The following is a 19,105-nucleotide window of genomic DNA, read 5'->3' as shown; positions in this document are numbered from 1 at the left end:
AGAGTAGGTGACGCTCTTGTGACTTATTTTGAAGTAACAGTTTTTTTGAAGTACAATTCACATTCCGTAAAATCCAGCCTTTGAAAGAGTACAGTTCAGTGGGCTTTAGTACGTTCACTGAGTTGTGCAGCCATCTCCACTGTAATTTCAGAACAGATCCTAAAAAAGGAAACCCCATGTTCATTAGCAGTTGTTCCCCATTCTGCTCCAGTCCTATCAGCCCTGGGCCACCACTAACCTACTTCCTGTCTCTGTGATCTGCGTGTTCTGGACATTTCATATAAATGGACTCACACAATATGTGGCCTTCTGTGACTGATTTCTTTGCCTCAGCGTAATGTTTTCAGGGCTCCTCCATACTGTAGCGTATATCAGCACTTCGTTCCTTCTTTGTCTCCTGTGAATACGTGCTGTAGTTTATCAGTTCGCCATTTGATGGATCGTTGGGTTGTTTCTGCTATTGGCTCTTATGAGTAATGCTGCTGTGGACACTCATGGACAGTATATTTTCATTTCTCTTGCCAAGAGAAATACATACCTAGGAGTGGAAGTGTTGGGTCATATGGTGACTATATCAAAATGTCCGCACCCTTTTACAATCCCACCAGCAATGTATGCGAGTTCCATTTTCTCCACATCCTTGCCAACACTTACTATTGTCTGTCTTTTTTTTGTAACACCCGTCCCGGTGGGTGTGAAGTGGTGTGTCATTATGGTTTTGATTTGCATTTCCCTGATGATTAATGATGTTGAACATCTTTTCGTGTGCTTCTTGTCTTCTGTGGAGAAATGTCTATTCAGGCCCATTTCCTAAACTGAGTTGTTTGCCTTTTATTAAGTCCTTTATATATTCTAGTTTCAAGTCCCTTATTAGGTACGTGGTCTGCAAATATTATCTCCTTTTCTTTGGGTTGTCTTTCATTTTCTTGATGTTCTCCTTAGAAGCACAAAAGTTTTTAATTTTGTTTTTCTTTTGTTGCCTTATCTAAGAAACCATTGCCTAATCCAGGGTCACAAAAATATATACCTGAGGGCTTCCCTGGTGGCGCAGTGGTTGAGAGTCCACCTGCCGATGCAGGGGATATGGGTTCATGCCCTGGTCCTGGAGGATCCCACATGCCGCGGAGCGGCTGGGCCCGTGAGCCATGGCTGCTGAGCCTGCGCGTCCGGAGCCTGTGCTCCGCAGCGGGAGAGGCCACAACAGTGAGAGGCCTGCGTACCCCCCCCCCCAAAAAAAAAAAATATATATATATATATACCTGAATGTTCTTCTAAGAGTTTTGTAGTTTTAGCTCTTATATTTGTCTTTGATTCTTTTTTTTTTTTAACATCTTTATTGGAGTATAATTGCTTTACAATGGTGTGTTAGTTTCTGCTTTATAACAAAGTGAATCTGTTATACATATGTCCCCATATCTCTTCCCTCTTGCATCTCCCTCCCTCCCACCCTCCCTGTCCCACCCCTCTAGGTGGTCACAGAGCACTGAGCTGATCTCCCTGTGCTATGCGGCTGCTTCGAGTTTATTTCTGTAGATGGTGTGAGTTAAGAGTTTCCTCTATATTCTTTTTCGTATGGATGTCCAGCTGTCCCAGCACCATTTGTTGAAAAGACTGTCTTGGCACTCTTGTTGAGAGTCAGCTGACCACAAATGTAAGGGTTTATTTCTGAACTCTTGATTCTATTTCATTGATCTCTATGTCTAGCCTTATGCTAGTGTGACACTTTTGATTACTGTAGCTCTGTAGTAAGTTTTGTGTTGTGCGTGTGTGTGTGTGTTAATGACAAATGGTAATGGAACCCCAGGCCTAACAAAGCAGCGGGGTAGTGAGAATCGGTATGTCCTGGATATAAAAATCATGCTCCTTAAAAAAAAAAAAATCATGCTCCTTTATTTGTATCTCTTTGAGATGCATCATTATAGGCCCAGTTATTATTTATTTGTTCAGATTCCAAATGTCGCTATTTTAATAATACAGACTTTAAGCGTTCTTCAACTTTAGTAATGGGCTTCAGCCTGACCTCACCATTTTAACAGTATGTTTTCTTCAGGCTCCCCTTATTTCAGTGACAAATTTCAGACATTGACCTGATGTTAGATTCCTTAGCATAAATTTCAAACAGATCATTTTCTCGCCTTAATTCATTTTAAGGCATAATGTGTCTCTCCCACCTGGAGCTGTGTGCTGTCCTTGGTGTCAGTTCTCAGGGAGATAGTATCCCTCCCTGTCAGTGGTCCCTTTCGACTCAGTCTCAGCTTCTTCCCAAGGATGTCAGTTTCATAACCCATTGCACGAAAATCTTTGAAAGGATGAGCTGTCGTTCTTTCTGTGAAGATGAGCCTTTATTTTGATAGCCTAACCTGAAATACTCCCTAAATTCAGTGGTTCTTACACAGTGCAGTGACAGACAGCAGAGTAATTTTATTTGCATAAATTAAATCTTATTACCGTTCTATATTATTTTTCCTTCCTGAGTGTATGAATTGTCCAATCTTGATTCATGTAGAGGCAAGATAAGGACGAGATGATCCTGGCTCGCGGAAGCTTTCTGGCTCACTGGTAGCTCTGTGCGTCGCTGGTCAGTGACGTGCTGCTCGCATTGAGAATTGTCCTGACGACACAGTCTTGGAAAGTGCTGTAGATTCAGAGGGGATAACAGATCGCTCTTACTGCTGTACTCTGGAATATTTTCTTTTTTTATTTTATTTATTTATTTTTGGCTGCGTTGGGTCTCTGTCGCTGCGCACGGGCTTTCTCTAGTTGCGGCTAGCAGGGGCTACTCTTCGTTGCGGTGCTCGGGCTTCTCATCGTGGTGGCTTCTCTTGTTGCAGAGCACGGGCTCTAGGCATGCGGGCTTCAGTAGTTGTGGCTCGTGGGCTCTAGAGCACAGGCTCAGTAGTTGTGGTGCACGGGCTTAGTTGCTTCGCGACATGTGGGATCTTCCCAGACCAGAGCTCGAACCCGTGTCCCCTGCGTTGGCAGGTGGATGAATAACCACTGCACCACCAGGGAAGCCCTGGAATATGTTACCTCTTTAAACCAGATTCCAGGGAGAAAAATTTGGCATCTAAACCTTTCTCCTAAAAATGAAGTTTGTATAAATTCTATCTCAGAGCTCTTTAAAATAATGAAGTTTAGACAAAACCAGTAACAAAACTATAGTTATTTGAGGATCGTACTTAATTTAGTTCCTCACTTTAAGGATTTTACTCATATAATTTTCTGCATGGAAATTCCTAAGGGAGCAGTAGTTTCTAAAACATATCTGATCACAAATGGTTAAACTTTGTACCAACATGTTAAAAATTGTCCAGATCTAAGTGAGTGTAATAGTATAGCACTAATAGTGTGGTATCTGAACATTAAATCTTTAAGAGAAGAAAATTGTATATTGATTGATTATGATATTTATTGGGTCATAATGTATTTAAATTTTCTTTAATGCATATGTTAGTGATTGTTTACTGTGATGAAGTGCAGAGAGGTCTTCAGGAGCACTCCTACATAGGAAGAATTACCTCATGTCACTGGTCACTTCTCCATTAAAAGTTCCATTAGCAGATGATTCCTGCTTTGGTGTGGGTTGTGATTGCATTTTATCGCCTGTAAATCAGGCTCTAGACAGGGAATAAATAAACAGCTCAAGGATGTGGTAATGTCATCTTGAACTTTTTTTTTTTTAACAGAAGCACCTACGTCCATTTAAGCCGATTAAGTTCAGAATATTTATTGAAGGAAATCTTTCATCGTATTTGAATTCTATTTGGAACTAGCTCTTTTTTTCTTGCTTCAGAATATTGATTTAATTGAAACAGAATGCCTGTAAATCAAATTATTTGATAATATCTTGATCATATATTTCAAATTTTTAATTAGCAGATGGTGAAACTTCAGCATAGTTTATAATTTTGTATTGAGTAGAATTCAGCACTTACTGTATCATAGAGTATAATATTGGCAGTTAACAGTTTATCCTGAGATTTTTGAGAGCTGGGAGAATTTATTTTTCTATTCGTTAGAGTCCTTTTATAAAATGCTCACAGATTTGCAGAGGCTTTAAAACTGTTGATTGAGGTGAGTAGTAGTCATCTAAGTTACTTTGGTCCTTAAATGGCAAAGCTTCTCTTTTGTAATATCTTGTTTTGAACTCTCAGACTCATTAAGGGTCAGCATCCGATTGTCATCAGACTGAGTGCTCTGAGCCTAAAGTTAATATATCTTCCCCTTAGGTCTTCTTAAACATAACGTTCAGTAAATAGTTGGGCATTCTGTGCTTAGCACAGGCCTTCCAAACAATGTTAAGACTTTTTTTCCTTTGATGTCAGCAAATTTCAGAAGCAAGCTTTCTCTGAATCTCCCTGTTAACCACAGGGGACGATTCATCACGAGTTTGCTCTTGTTGACCTTCAGCTTTTTTTGGAAACAGAAAAATCAAAGATCATAATTTATAAATATGAACAACTTATAATTTACAAATGATTATTTTGTTTGAACCTTATCCCTTCTGAGAATTGTACCTGCTTTTACAGCATTCTAATCACAATTTGTATTCTTTTCCATTAAAAACAAAGCACTCCCAAATCTGGAGATGATTCTTCTTTTTGCTAGTTAAGGTCATAGTTTTCTATGTAAGTTTATTTCTTCAAAATTAAACATGAGGGCTTCCCCGGTGGCGCAGTGGTTGAGGGTCTGCCTGCCGATGCAGGGGACGCGGGTTCGTGCCCCGGTCCGGGAGGATCCCACATGCCGCGGAGCGGCTGGGCCCATGAGCCATGGCCGCTGAGCATGCGTGTCCGGAGCCTGTGCTCCGCAACGGGAGAGGCCACAGCAGTGAGAGGCCCGCGTACCGCAAAAAAAAAAAAATTAAACATGAAATTAAAATAGTTTACAGTAAAAATGGCAGGTGTATTCCAGAATTCAGTTGATTCCAGTACCAAAAATATTATTGTAGTTTTAGCCATTCTGAGATACTCACCAAAATTCTTTCTGCTCCCACGTAAAGTAGATCTTGCTTACTATTGAGATATCCCTTCTCATATTTTTTTAAGCACTCCCAAACACTAGTTTAACATGGGTCACTATTAACACTGGGGCCATTTTCCTTTTTCTAAGCCATGTTAGATTCTCACCAGGAAAATTAGGAACACAGACTCCTGCTGGTGCTGCGTAAAGTGTATTGCATGTCTTTCCCTGCCTTTATTTGTGCAATAAGGGCAATAATTATCTAAAAATAAATTCGGCCCATTTAAATCCTTCTAAACACTTAAAATGAGTAAATTTCCTTTATGAAAAGGTAGCCAAGTGAAGATGTATATTGCTGCTCTTGTTTCTAAAATTGGGATAACTTTGTTTGGGAGATAGCAGTAGGTTGGTGTTCTCCTCCGTGAGTGAGACAGACCAGGCTGGGAGTCCTGGTTCCAGCAGCAGGGATCTGAGCAGAGGAGCGATAGCATAAGAGTTAAGTTTAACAGGCCTCCTGGCCTCTGCTGTTAGTAGCCCAGGGCATCCCTGGTGGCGCGGTGGATAAGAATCCACCTGCCAATGCAGGGGACACGGGTTCGAGCCTTGGTTCAGGAAGATCCCACCTGCCGCGGAGCAGCTAAGCCCGTGTGCCACAACTACTGAGCCCACACGCCACAACTACTGAAGCCCGTGTGCCTAGAGCCCGTGCTCCGCAACAAGAGAAGTCACCGCAATGAGAAGCCCGCGCACCGCAACTAGAGAAAGCCCGCGCGAAGCAACAGACCCAACACAGCCAAAAATAAATAAGTAAATAAATAAAAAGAAGTAGCCCAAGTGGCAGCAGGAACCCAAGGACTGGGTGATGTCACCCAGGAGTGGGTGTGGCTACAGAAAAGGCCTTTCCGAGACTTAGAGTTCAGGGAGTGAAGGAGAATTTAGCAACACAAGTTCAGAAGAAGCAGCCAGAAAGGTCAGGAGAAAACCAGGAAAGTGTTCTTTTGGAAGGGTTTATCTGGAAGCCAAATGAAGACTGTTTCAAGGGAGAGAGAATGACACGTCGGGTCAGGTGCTACCCGTAGGTCAGGTAGATAAGGACCGAGAGGTGACCATTTCTGCCAGCAGTGTGGACAAGCAGCTTTCCTGGAGTGGTGGAGGCCAGAGCCTCTGCACACGGGTCGAGAAAATGGAAGCCGTGTCTTCCAGAAGTACCTACCTTATGGTGTCCTGGAGCCTGTATCCCTACAGAAATAGTGCGTATACTCGGCAAAACACACGAGCTGGAGTGTTTATAGCAGCACGATACTGCACAGCCCAAACTGCAACCCGCAGGGGCCCGGGGGCCTGCCCGCCGCGCCCGGAAAGTCGCGGGGGTTGAAGGGCGTCTCGCGGGGATGGGTGGCAGCCGGGCCACCAGGGTCGCTGGCCAGGCAGGTGCCTGCGTGCTTTTGCCCTGGGTGGGGGGCGCTTTCCACTTGGGGGGCTGGGCTGCAGCCTGTCCCACAGCTGGGGAGGGGCTGGGAAGGGGGGCCGGCAGGCAGCAACCCCCAGTCTTCTAAGGGGTGGCTGCCGGAGGGAGACGTGAGCCGTGGCTTCAAGGGCAAGGAGGCAGAGCTGCTGCCCTGGCGGTGGGGAGGGAGGGAGGGAGGGAGGGGAGGGGAGGGTCGGTACTTTGGAGCAAGGCTGAGCTGGCAGGGCTCCTGGGCGGCAGTGCACAGCCTGGTGCCCAGACGGGCGCGTCCCCGCTCGGGACGCCTAGGGACTCTGAGAGATGGAAAGCAGACCTTTGACTGCCCGGGGCTGGGGGTGTGAAATGTTCAAAAACCAATCGCGGTGGTGGTTGCTCAACTCTGAATATCTGAACCACTGGATTGTTCGCTTGAAATGGGTGAATCGTCCGGTACGTGGATTGTATCTCAGCAAAGCTGTTACTAAAAAGTAGTGCTGTAATATGGTAGTTTGGTAGAGCCTTAATGTCAGAGGGATTAGGGGAGGGGGAGGTCAGTGTGAGGTGGGTTCGTGGGTGGGGCATGTCACAGATATCATCACCCTCGTTAGTTAGCAAGGGTCCTCAGTACCTGGCAGTGACGCCTCCTACCTTTGAGGGACACCAGGATCCTCACAGTTCAAAAGTCTAATATTTTATTATCCTGGTGGTGAAAGTAGAATTTTTAAACCTGCAAAATGTTTTCTTTTAATTACGGAGAAAAGTTCTTGGTTGTATGGGGTACCTTAACGAGTGTCTTTCCAGGAGCAGGAATATAACAGCTGCTCTAGAACTCCCAGATATTTACTTCTTTTTTTCTTTTGGCCGCGCCGTGCGGCATACTGGACTCTAGTTCCCTGATCAGGGGTCGAACCCGTGCCTCCTGCAGTGGAAGCGCAGAGTCTTAACCACTGGACCGCCAGGGAAGTCCCAATATTTACTTCTTGTGGGTAGAAATGGGAGTGTGGGTTTTGTCACTTTGGCTGTGGAGACGTGAGTGCTTTATCGTCTGGAGACCTTCTGGTGGGCCCAGTGGGAGGAGCAGAGCAGCCTCTGTGGAGCCTGAGCTGGGGGGAGGGGCCTGGGGGGCGGCAGTCGCTGGACAGAGTCGCTGTCACACCGTGGGTGGGTTTCTGGATACCCAGTGAGGAAAACAGGATTGAGGCGTGAACTCTCATCCCCTACCCGTCTAGCATCCTCACAGGATTTCAGGAGTGAAAGAGCTGTTTTTGAAAATAAAGCTGTCGAACCCTCCGTGAGGGTTATCAGTTGCCATGAACAAGTAAAAACCTCTCCTTCGCTTCCAGGGCTGGTGGGACACCTCGTCCCCCTGGGTGGCAATGGCGCAGGTGAGACCCGACACACAACGTGTGCCGTGTCGCTGAGGGTCAGGCAGCGGTGTGGACAGAGGGGTACAGGAGTAAGCGGTGTGGAAGGGTTTGAAATGAAGCCCCATACACATAGTTTTGCATAACCTGAAATGTCTCAAAAGAGAATAAATGGTTTTTTGCAAACAAATTCATGGATGCAGAATTCCATCCTACAGATCAGCGGTCCCTAGCACACAGTTGGCATTTAATAAATCTGCTAAATGACTAGGCACTGTATGTTGTACATAGACTTGCACTGAAGATCAGATGTGTTTCCTGCCCTGCAGGAGCTTATCATAAAAATCAATAGTAGCCCCAGAGACCATGTTTTTCAACTCTCAGTTATTAATTCTGAAGCCTAGCTACTAAATTAAATAGCATACTGCTATCAGCTTACATTCTTATTTTACATACCTTTTATTTTTCAAACTCCAAAGCTAGCATGATCTGAAATAATTAAAATTATCTCCTTGCTCAATTAGAGTGGCTTTAAAACAAGACATCTCTGATATAGTTTTTAGATTAAGTTATAAATGTTCACTTTAGAACTACCTGAAGATTGATAGAGATGCATTTGAAAAGCATTATTTTTTTTTATTGATTCTTAATGTAGTAAATTACTGGAGTTATTTGGCCACAAACAAACGGCCTGAGATGCGGCTCCCATTGACTCTCCCGGTAGGGCCATGATTTGCATTAATTGCATTGCGACTGCACTTACTTATATTAAAAGGCTTCTACCGTAATTAATCCTTTTTATTTCAAATCATTTTGGCACAATTTCTAGCTATAAACACTCATAAAAGACAGTTGAAAAATGCGTTATAGGGTTTTTTTCAATATACCTATTGCTATTTTTTCATGACAAGTAGTTATTGATATGCTTCTAGGAACAAGTGTGGTGCAGCTGACTGAGAATTAAGGCCAGTATGAAAAACGCTAAGTGGATTATTTTGCATAAGAAATTGGCAGTTTTGAAGTTGTATAATTAACCTGTGTTTAGAAAATACCTTGATTTATGCTTACATTTGTATCTCAGTTGCATACATTATGGAAATTTAATTTATAACCCATTTAGCTGATGCAATCATAGTTTTTAGTGCTATCATTTATTAGTGCTTGTATATTAAATGCTCTAAAGGTTTAAACCTGCCTCGTGTAAAAAATTATACCTATGCATTTACATTTTATGAGTCACAGTGGAATTTCTGTTTAAAATTCAGGTAGCTCTGATAGATTTAACAAACTTCACAGGTTTATTGTTACTAATGCAGAAATGGCAAACAATGACCTTATATATTGAACATCGGATGATTTACACCTTGAGTTTACAGTCCACTGTACAAATGAGGCTTTTCTTCAACACCTGGGATCAATCACGTCGTCTTCTGCAGAATGCTCTCCTTGGCTTTGAAGGCATCATTCATTTAGAAGTAATGGGGTTTATAAGTGCTTCAGGTTAATAGTATTAGCCATTCTTAACTTGAAGCAAACCGTGGCTTCTCCAAACAGCTCAGTCTTTACATTATCAGTAGATGACTTAAGTGCCAGTTGCCATTTTATTACTCATTCTCTAATTAAGAAGTCCCTTTATGCCATCTTTTCAAAATTAATTGGGTCATCATTAGTCTTCAAATCAAATAAGAGCACAGGGACATAACAGTCCAGTTTCCCTGGCACAGAGCATCTGTGGTCTCCACTGGGGGAAGATGGGGAGCCTGGCCTCCTGAGACGTGGTGACGCGGTGACGTCCCTCGGGAGTGTGGCTCATGGTGCCGGCCAGTAGCTTCTGAACCGAAGCCAGTGCACTCTGGGTGTTTACTTCTGGGAGGATGTTTCATAGCTGTTTTCTAGCTTCCTGCAGTCATATTAGTGGGTGAGAGTTTAAAATGTGGGTCTCGGGGGGTATCTGAGCTTTCTCTGGACGTTTAGGGGGAAAGGGGGAAGCATGCATATGAGTGCGTAAGGGTCAGTGATTATAGACTGCCACCCAAGTATGAGACAGAACAGCGGTCCCCAACCTTTTTGGCGCTAGGGACCAGTTTCGTGGAAGACAGTTTTTCCACGGGGCGGCGGGGAGGAGGGTATGGTTCAGGCAATAATGTGAGCGATGTGGGGAGCGGCAGGTGCAGCTTCGCTCGCTCGCCCACGCGCCACTCACCTCCTGCTGCGCGGCCCGGTTCCTAACAGGCCCCGGACCGGTACCAGTCTGCAGCCCGGGGGTTGGGGACCCCTGAGATAGAGGGTTCAGTAGTGCAGTAGTGCTGGAAGCTGTGACCATGGAAGGGTCCCTCCCACGGTGCACAGTGGCACAAGGCTGCCATCTTTAATGTGGGGAAGGTGGGAGGGGCAGTGCCAGCTCACTCTGGCATTAGTTACGTCACACAGGTCTGTCTCACTAAACCCTGTGCTTAGCCTTTAGCGTGTGTGGGTGTGGCCAGGTGGGTGGCCTCTTGGAAGAGTGACTTCTGAAGTTAATTTCATGGCTGAGAGATCACCCCTTAGATTAAATTTTGCTTTATTTTAGTTGCATGCGTAGCATCATAGCACTGAATCCTCACACAGTGGTTTAAAGAAGATCTGAGTGTGTCACACGGCATAGCTGATGGTAGGGGTCGCTAAGGCAGAGTTAGTCCAACCCTCACACCCTGTCTGTCCTTCTGGGGTCACAGACGGCCCTGCAAACAGAGAAAGGTCCCTGATCCCCCGTGCTCAAGGCGACGCTTCCAGCTCTGCATTTACCAAGCGAGGGACTGACACCCCTTCTCCCCTGAGAGCGGGGCTGACTACAGTCATGGGAGCTTCTCAGAGGATCCGTGTCTCTGCAGATCAGATGTATGGTAACAAAAAAGGCCTTTGTGGGGGAAATCCGGATTTCCCCTTGACTTGCACGTAAGAATCACTTCCTTACAGTCAGTCGGATTTTCCAGGGGCCAAATGGAAATGCGGTCACTGATGCTGCCTGCTTAGCAGAACGCCTGTTACGTAGCAAGCATTCGATAAGCGGTAACTATTTTCATTAGAACATTGTTGACAAGAAAGACTTGTTGGGGCTTCTAAGTCATCTGCTACAATAGAATAAGAACGCTTCTGAGAACTACAGCGCGTTCCTGATGCCTTGTCGCATTTTACAGCCTCGGGCCACAGGGGTACTTATCGTGCCAGGAGAACCCGGACATTATGTTGGAAAACTTTATATGATTGTATTTCCTACCCTCCTTTGCTGGAGAATCTCTGGAGATTAATATAGTGATACTAACACTTAGTGTAATCCACACTGGTCATCAGGGAAATGTACTTTAAAACCACAATGAGATTAGATTACCCCGTTGCACCAACCGGAATAACCAAACCTTAAGAGTGACAGTACTGATAGTTGGTGAGAATGTAGACCAGTTAGAACCTTCCTGCATTGCTGGTCATGGCGAAAAGAAATTGTGTTTTGGAAGACAGCATGTCAGTGTCTAATATAGTTAAACCTTCCTTGTGCTCCAGTACTTCCACTGTCACCCAGCCTGCTCAGGTATATAATAAAGAGAAGTCAGAGCACAGACCCACAGAAAGGCAGGCCAGTGACTGATATAGCAGCTCTATGATCCTAGCCGAGACTGGAGACCACTCACCTGTCCATCGTCATGTGACTAGGTAGAGCTGTTAACAACGGTAACATAGGTGAATCTCAAAAACAGTATGTTGTGAGAAGACAGATATGAAAGGACACATACTGTATAGCCCCAATTATGAAGCTCCAGAACTGGCAAAACCTATCTGTGGTGACAGTAGAGTGAGGGTTAGCTTGAGGGAGGGAGGGTGTTGACTGAGGACTGAGGGGGCGCTAGGTTGGGGGAGGGGGTGTAAATGTTCTCTGTTGTGATCTGAACGGTCGTTACACAGCTGTGAGCAAGTACTGGCGTGTTGTACATTTCACTTTATGTAAATTATACCTTAATATAAATAGTTGCCAAAATCATTACACATTGCCATCCTTAGACGTAAAGGTAGACAGTAACTTACAGGGAAAACACTGATCTGGGCATCAGGGGATCTGGGTTTTGACACCAGTTTTGCTGCCTGCTAACTCAATACTGGACGATCTCCCGAGTTCTAAGGCCCGATCTCTTCATTTTACAATATGTGTTGGCAAACTACAGCCTGTGGGCCTGTAGCTTGCCACCTATGTTTGTATGGTCACCAAGCTAAGAATGCTTTTTTTTTTTCCCCCATTTGATGGTGAAAAAAAAATCTAAAGAAGAAGAAGATTTCTTGACATTGGAAATTACCTGAAACCCAACCTTGGCACACATTGTGCTCCTTTTGTGCTAAAGGGCAGAGTGGAGGGGTGGCCACCGACGTGGTCTGGCCTGCCGTTGTGGGTGGAATTGTGACCCCCCCCAAAGATGTGCTCAACTCCTAATACCCTGTACCTGTGATGCGACATTCGGAAAGATGGGTCTTTGCATATATAGGCAAGCTCAGGTGAGGTCATATTGGGTAGAGTGGGTCCCAGAATCCAGTGACTGGCATCTTCATAAGAGAAAGGAGAGGGACACACACACAAGGGGAGACCAGCACGTCCAGAGGCAGAGGCTGGAGGGGCACAGCAACAGGCCAGGGCCCAGCAAGGTGCCGGCAACGCTGGAGCTGGAAGAGGCAGGAAGGACCCTCCCCTAGCGCCCGCCCAGAGAGCGTGGCCCTGCTGCCACCTCGATTTCAGGCCTTCAGACGGGGAGACGATGAGTTTCTGTTGTTTGAAGCCACCCGGTCTGTGGTGCTTTGTTACAGCAGCCCTAGGAGACTGATGCACCTGCAGAACACTTCACAGAAAGCACCTGGCAGGCTCTTGCAGCATGAAGGCTGTGGCTCTTAAAAACTCCCATTGGCGTTTCAGCCCCCAAATTCTTCGGTAGTCTGTTCTAGAAGTTTCTACGTAGTGAATGTATGCATTGAATGCTTAAACTGTGGCCTGGCACGTGGTAAACGCTCACCAAATACTAGCTTCCACCGTCCTCCTCATGGAGGAGAATCGTCTGCTCTCTTAGGATTCTGTTAAATATCAAATTGGACATACGTTTTCTCATTTTTAGGAAGTATGAAAAAAGAGTTCTTATGAAATGCTAATCAGTGGTCTTTGCTCTCATTTGAAGGCTCTCTATGAAAATATGCTGGTGGAATTGCCCTTCGCTGGCTTTTTCCTGTCCAAGCTGCTTGGAACCAGCGCGGACGTGGACATCCACCACCTGGCGTCCTTAGACCCCGAAGTGTATAAGAATTTGCTGTTTCTCAAGAGCTACGAAGGTGACGTGGAGGAGCTGGGGTTGAACTTCACTGTGGTGAACAACGACCTCGGAGAGGCACAGGTGAGTCGGGGCTCTGGTGTGCAGACGTTTGCGTTCCGCGGTATGAGCTTGTGCGCATCTTCCTTGGAAGAGTCCCGGGGCTGAAAGCAGAGCTGGGGGAGTTGTGGTGGTGAGCGCGGCCCTCGCCACCCCTCGTGGTGCCAGGCTGCCAGGCACAGCAGCCGTCCTCCTGTGACGGTCACTCGCCTCTCGCCTCACTTCTGGAGCCTCGGGGGCGGGCAGTGCTCCTGTGTCCTCATCCAGCTGAGTGGCCCTCGGCAGCTCCTAACGCGGGCCGCAGGCCTTCACTGTCCACCTGCGTGCTTCTGTTGTTTTTATCCTTGAGAAAAGTAAATAACATACTAGAGAGTCAAGCTAAGGTTTTGAATAGCTGCTTTATTGAGATACGATCCGTGTACCATGAATTCCACCCTGTAGCCCGTACAAGGTGGGTTAGTACGACCAGCTCCAGCATCCACGTTTAGGACACTGTTATCACCACGGAGACACCGTGTGCCCAGTAGCACGTCCTGCCCGTCCTCAGTCTAGGCGAGCACTGGCCCACTTCCTGTCGCTGTGCACTTGTCTCTTCTGGGTGTTTTTCACACCTGGAACCTTAGGGTGTGTGGCCTCTGGTGCCTAGCTTCGTTCACTGGGTGCTGCAGGTGTACTTCACTCTCTTTTCTGGCCGATTGATGTATGTGATGATGTATATGTGGATGTAGCACATATCCTTCACCAGCTGATAAGTGTTCGGGGTATTTCCACTTTTTGGCTCTTAGGAGTAATACTGCTATGAACACTCATGTACACCATACGTACTGAACGATTTAACACCCAGGATTTGCTTCGGATGTCGTGAGAACCGGGCCAGTAGGTGAAGGCACAGGTGGCCTAGATGGCCGCAAGGTGGAGCTTGCTGAAGCTGGTGCTGGAGGTGGGCGTGGGGGTCATCGTACAATTCTGTCTACTTGAACACGCGCGCACGTGATCCCACAGTCTGCAGACCTTTAAAAGATGCACACAGGCGAATCGAATTGCTTGAGCACTTTGGAAGTCATATTTGTTAATATCTCATTGGATTTTTGAAGTAACCAACTGTTACTATAATGCTGATTGGGTCTTCGTGTTTCCGGTTACTTTTAAGTGCCTCTTGCTGCCTTGTGCAATAATAATAATATCCAGTTAATTCTGGATAAAATAAGGAAGATATTGAGTGACCCTAAAGGTTAAGATTTAAGATTGTAGAGCAATTTTGACTAACTGAAGGATAAAACGTAATTTTTTCTCCCTGTTTAAAATAGTTCCATGTAGCATTTTCACTTTATATTTCTCCGTATCAATTAATTTCTCTTTTCCTATTAGTTATACTCCATCACCAGTATTCCCATTTTCGGAAGTCTTTTCTCCGTTCTGCCATTTAATATGAACGCTTTATTTGGTAAGAGTTTAAGTGAACTGTGTACATCAAATATAACTATATTATGTTACAGTTTCATTTAACATTCTAATGAGGATGGATTGTGATGGTCATGTAATATGTTAATGAGATACACTAACATACTAGGAGAAACGATAGAATAAAAATCAAATGTTTAAGAGTAGTCGTGACCTGATGTCTATTTGAAACTTTAATATTGTCTTACTACATGTATATTTATATTTTCAGTCAGATTAAAAACATTCCAACTCTTAAAAAAAAGAGTAACCAACCGTGCTTTTCTGACTTACATTTGGTTTTCATAGAAGTTGTCTCTTTCGCAGGAGAGATGCATCTTTTCTGCTGTTCTTACGTAGATTGGTAATCTTTTCTGAATCTGGTAGTTGGACTTTAACTATGAAAGTATTGTTATCTTTAAACTTTGTACTTGCTTCTCTAAGCTTCTGTTACTCCTTGGTTTCTAGTCCAGGCTTTCCAAGGTTGTCGGCTTTGCCAGCTTAGAAGTATCTGTGTGTCCAGCAGGTCCGTAGTGTCCAGTCCAGGCCGCGTGGACCACGCACTGACCCCACGGGTGACTGAGCCCTGTGGCGCAGCGCTGACCCCGTCTGGATCGACGCGGCTTCGAGTGTTTCCTGTGGTGTCGCCTGCTTGCCTCCATGCCTGTTCTTCCCTCCTTCATCGTTCAGGAGGGGTTGGTGGCGCTCTGTGCGCCGGCCAGTGGGCTGTGCGGAGGAGATTGCCTTTAACTGTAAGCGCACACTCATTCTAACTGGAGGCAGATATGATCTGCGTTGTGAGATCTGTAGTTAGTAGTAGCTCAAAAGGAGTGCTCCCATCCGAGTAGATCAGGGAGGGCTGCCCGGAAGAGGCTCTGGGTGGGTGATGAGGGATCACCACGTAGGTAAACAGATGGATTTGGAAGTGGCTGAAGTTTCACAGGCTTGGAGGAGAGTAGGTAGACAGAGCCAAGAAGTCTGGGCTTTATCCTGTCGTCCATGGAGAACCTTTTAGGGCCTTGGGCTTTAGGAAGGCTAAACGTACGCTCAGGAAGAGAGCCGGTGTTTCATTTAGCTGATTTGGGGGTGTTTCGGGGTAAGAGAGCCTAACAGGTGCGTTTCGGAGCTGGTAGGAAAACTAATAAGAAGACACTTGCGCCTCCTGTCAGCGGAAGCTGAGGTTCTGGTTCTGTGAGTCAGGGCGGGTCCTGGGTATTCTCTGGGTCAGGTGGTTCCAGGATTCAGAGGAACCACAGTTTGGTTAGGCAGTGAAAAAGCTTTTAACGAGAGCAGTTTGACCGTAATTTTCATTTGTAAAATTACGTTCTGTGGGTCAGTGTCTTGGACTAAGTAGATTTTATTTGAGTCGGACAAGGGGTGGGGCAGGCAGGACATTCCAGAGTTTCTTCTTTTCCAGACTGATGAACATGCTATTGTTAGGTGTGTCACGTTTGTTTATCCATCTGTTGATAGACATTACAGTTGTTTCAGCTATCGTGAATAACGATGCCATGGCTGTTGCTGTATAAATATCTTTTGGGGTCCCTGTTTTCAGTTGTTTTGGGTGTATACCTAAAAGTGGAATTGTTGGGTCACATGGCAGTTCTGGGTTTAACTTTTTGAGGACCCTCTGTACTGTTTTCACATGATGTTACATTCCTGCCAGCAGTGCACAAGGGTTCCGATTTTTCCACATACTTGTCTGCACTTGTTGTTTTCCGCTTCCTTTTCTCTCTTTTTAAATAATAGCCCTCCTAGCGGGTGTGAAGTGCCGCTTCACTGTGGTGCTACACATAGTGCACAGCGCTGTGCTGTAGTACCGGGAGTCCCTCAGGAAAACTAAGACTTAGTGTCTTTTCATTGGCTTCCCCCCTTGACTACAAAACTGTTCTGTGGTTTATTCTCCATCGTGATGTCTTCCAAAACTGAAGCAAAAAGCGTACACAAGGGCTTCCCTGGTGGCGCGGTGGTTGAGAGTCCGCCTGCCGATGCAGGGGACACGGGTTCGTGCCCCGGTCCGGGAAGATCCCACAGGCCGCGGAGCGGCTGGGCCCGTGCGCCATGGCCGCTGAGCCTGCGCATCCAGAGTCTGTGCTCTGCAACGGGAGAGGCCACAACGGTGAGAGGCCCGCGTACGATAAAAAAAAAAAAGTTCCCTGTTTCAGAAATAGGTGACTAAATCCTGAACAGGAATAAAGGAAATAGTGCTTCCTGAGACCTCCTCGTTCCTCCTGCTTGGTCGCCTAGGCATCTTTGAGAACTGGCATCGATGCTGTGAGATAAAAGGTTGAGGGACTGAGAACCAGATTTCATTTGCTTGTTTTGTTTTGACCTCTTCTTCCATCTCATAGAGCTGAAATTTCAGCACTGCAAAACTGAGATGTTTTTTTAGAGATGGGATTTATTATTGTCCGAAGGAAATATCAACAAGCAGACAGCGATGCTGCTGTTGCCTCGCTCCACCTAGTGGCACGACTTAGAAGAAACGAAATAAAAGCTTTGGGGCCGTCGCCGAGGCCTTTGCTGATGGGGGTATTTCCCATTTTCCTTCTGAAATAGACGGTAATGGTGAGATGTCGCATATGTAAGCGTTCCATTAAAGCGCCACTGATAATACTGGAATCTGTTAAAAGCAGAATTGTGAAGTCAGGATGTTCCAATTATTCATAGAAATTCCCACTGAGTAGAGAGATTATAGATGATAATGCGTAAGAATAATTATACTAAAGAGTCTAATTGGAAAAATTAAAGTCACTGGTAAAGTACCTAATTTGGGGAGGGATCGTATGGATTTCTGTAGAAATATATGTAAAAACCTAGTTCTCATATAGAGGTTTAGGTTTATAAAACATCACGATCTAAAGATATGTAATATGCAAATGCTTCATTATGCTGGCAGGTTATGTTAATGAATCTTCCCTCTTAAAATAACGTGTTGCTCTCCAGTTTTTTCTTTAGTGTAATCAGTGTGGCTGCTTGTTAGCCTACTCAGAAGTGAACCTGAGATTTTAGATTACTAACTTATGCATGTGTCTCCCTTGAGGAAATGCTCAGGGTTTACGATGGATCCATAAATAATCGTCTGCTCTGTAGACGAGCACTGAACTTGAATCATGCGAGCCTGGCTAAAGCCCTGGTTATGCTGCTTTGCTGTGTGACCTTGGGCGAGTTACAGACCCCGTGCTCATCTTCAGAAGGGGATAAGCTGCCGTGAGGATGAAATGAGCCCCTGTGCGTGAGTGACGGCTGCGGGGGGCGGGGGCAGAGGGTGCGGTGCCTGTGCACTCCCAAGGGCCGTAAGGTGTAGACGTCCAGGGCGGCAGAGAGGAGAGCTCTTGCTTTAAAGATTCCATGTTTAAAGATTTAAATATGCCCCTCAAAACGGAACTCTGAGGACAGATTTGTCGTGATTTAAACATACATAGCTTTTTAGGTGTAGCCTGAGAGAGGAGCTTAAATTACCAGCGTAACCACTTTAAAGTTACTAGAAATGTCAGTGCTGTCTGATTACTTAGGTAACGGGGGCTTTGGAAGCTCTTTAAACGATACCTTCACGGGTCCTTTTTCTTCCAGAGCACACAGTACATCATCATTTATTATCTGCTTTTAATCCACTTAAAGGAAGCGGGGTGGTGTCTTAGGTGTGGAAACAGAACCGCCGCTCCTGTGGCTCGGGTGACAGGAGGCCTGTCGGGAGAGCTGCACAAGAGACAGCGCGGCCTCGCCCCAGAGCCCCTCCTCGGACCTGGGGACCTGGCGTTTCCAGCCCTGAGAACGCGGATTAGTGAGCAGTGAAGCGTCATCTGATACAGCTGCACAGCTTTGATAGCACTAGATGGTTGTGTAACCATCAGACAGAGGATAATTTAAGTAAAGCCATCACCAGCTCTTAAAACAGCCCTTTCTGTAAAGTGATAAAACAATTGGGGTAAAATGGCATCACCCCGAGGGAGGGGGGTGTCCTTGTTGCACTTGGAATATAATAACTACCAAGAGCCTAAAGGCTGTGAAGGAAATCACGGCGGGGGGAGGGTATCAGTCATTTTCCCATGGTCCATAATCTAAGCATTCCTCTGCCTTTACCCCCCAAGTTTGCCCTCTACTTACTGGGCGTATTGAGCCTGTTTTGAATGTTACCCAGTTTCCACTGGCAGCAGTCCCTTACTGAATAGCTCCTCCACTCTGGAATGTCTTTGTTCACTATTTCGGATGTATTTATATTTCTTTATACTTGGCATACATTACCTCATCCACACGCATTGAGAATGCATTTCTTTTGTTTAAGCACTAGTAAACGAGGATTCCGAAGTCTACTCTGGTAAATTAGGCTTACATATTTGTAGCTGTCTGTGGAGTTTTGTCTAGTCAGCTTTGCTTATGTGAGTTTACATAGTCACAATTCCAGGATGGACAAAGCAAGTGTCACCGTGTCACGGAGTTCAGGGCCGGGTGACTTCTCTGTGGCACACAGTGAAGTGAGGTGCGGGGCACCCGAGTCTGGGCTCCCCACCTCCGCT

At 45.6% G+C, this 19,105-nt stretch overlaps 1 protein-coding gene across 7 annotated transcripts in view; it reads left to right on the top strand.

Moving 5' to 3' along the window:
* Positions 1-19,105, top strand: part of UBE3C (ubiquitin protein ligase E3C) — a 121,526-nt gene that overhangs the window by 85,407 nt on the left and 17,014 nt on the right. For all 7 annotated transcript variants that reach the window (XM_033408221.2, XM_033408223.2, XM_033408222.2 and 4 more), the window contains one exon: positions 12,960-13,172. In XM_033408221.2, the coding sequence (XP_033264112.1) occupies positions 12,960-13,172 (213 nt within the window). The remainder of the gene's footprint in view (positions 1-12,959; positions 13,173-19,105) is intronic.

The sequence above is a fragment of the Orcinus orca genome, chromosome 9, assembly GCF_937001465.1.
Source record: "Orcinus orca chromosome 9, mOrcOrc1.1, whole genome shotgun sequence".
Classification (NCBI taxonomy): domain Eukaryota; kingdom Metazoa; phylum Chordata; class Mammalia; order Artiodactyla; family Delphinidae; genus Orcinus; species Orcinus orca.
The sequence above is the reverse complement of the archived record's forward strand: the minus strand, read 5'-3'. Positions and strand labels throughout refer to the sequence as shown.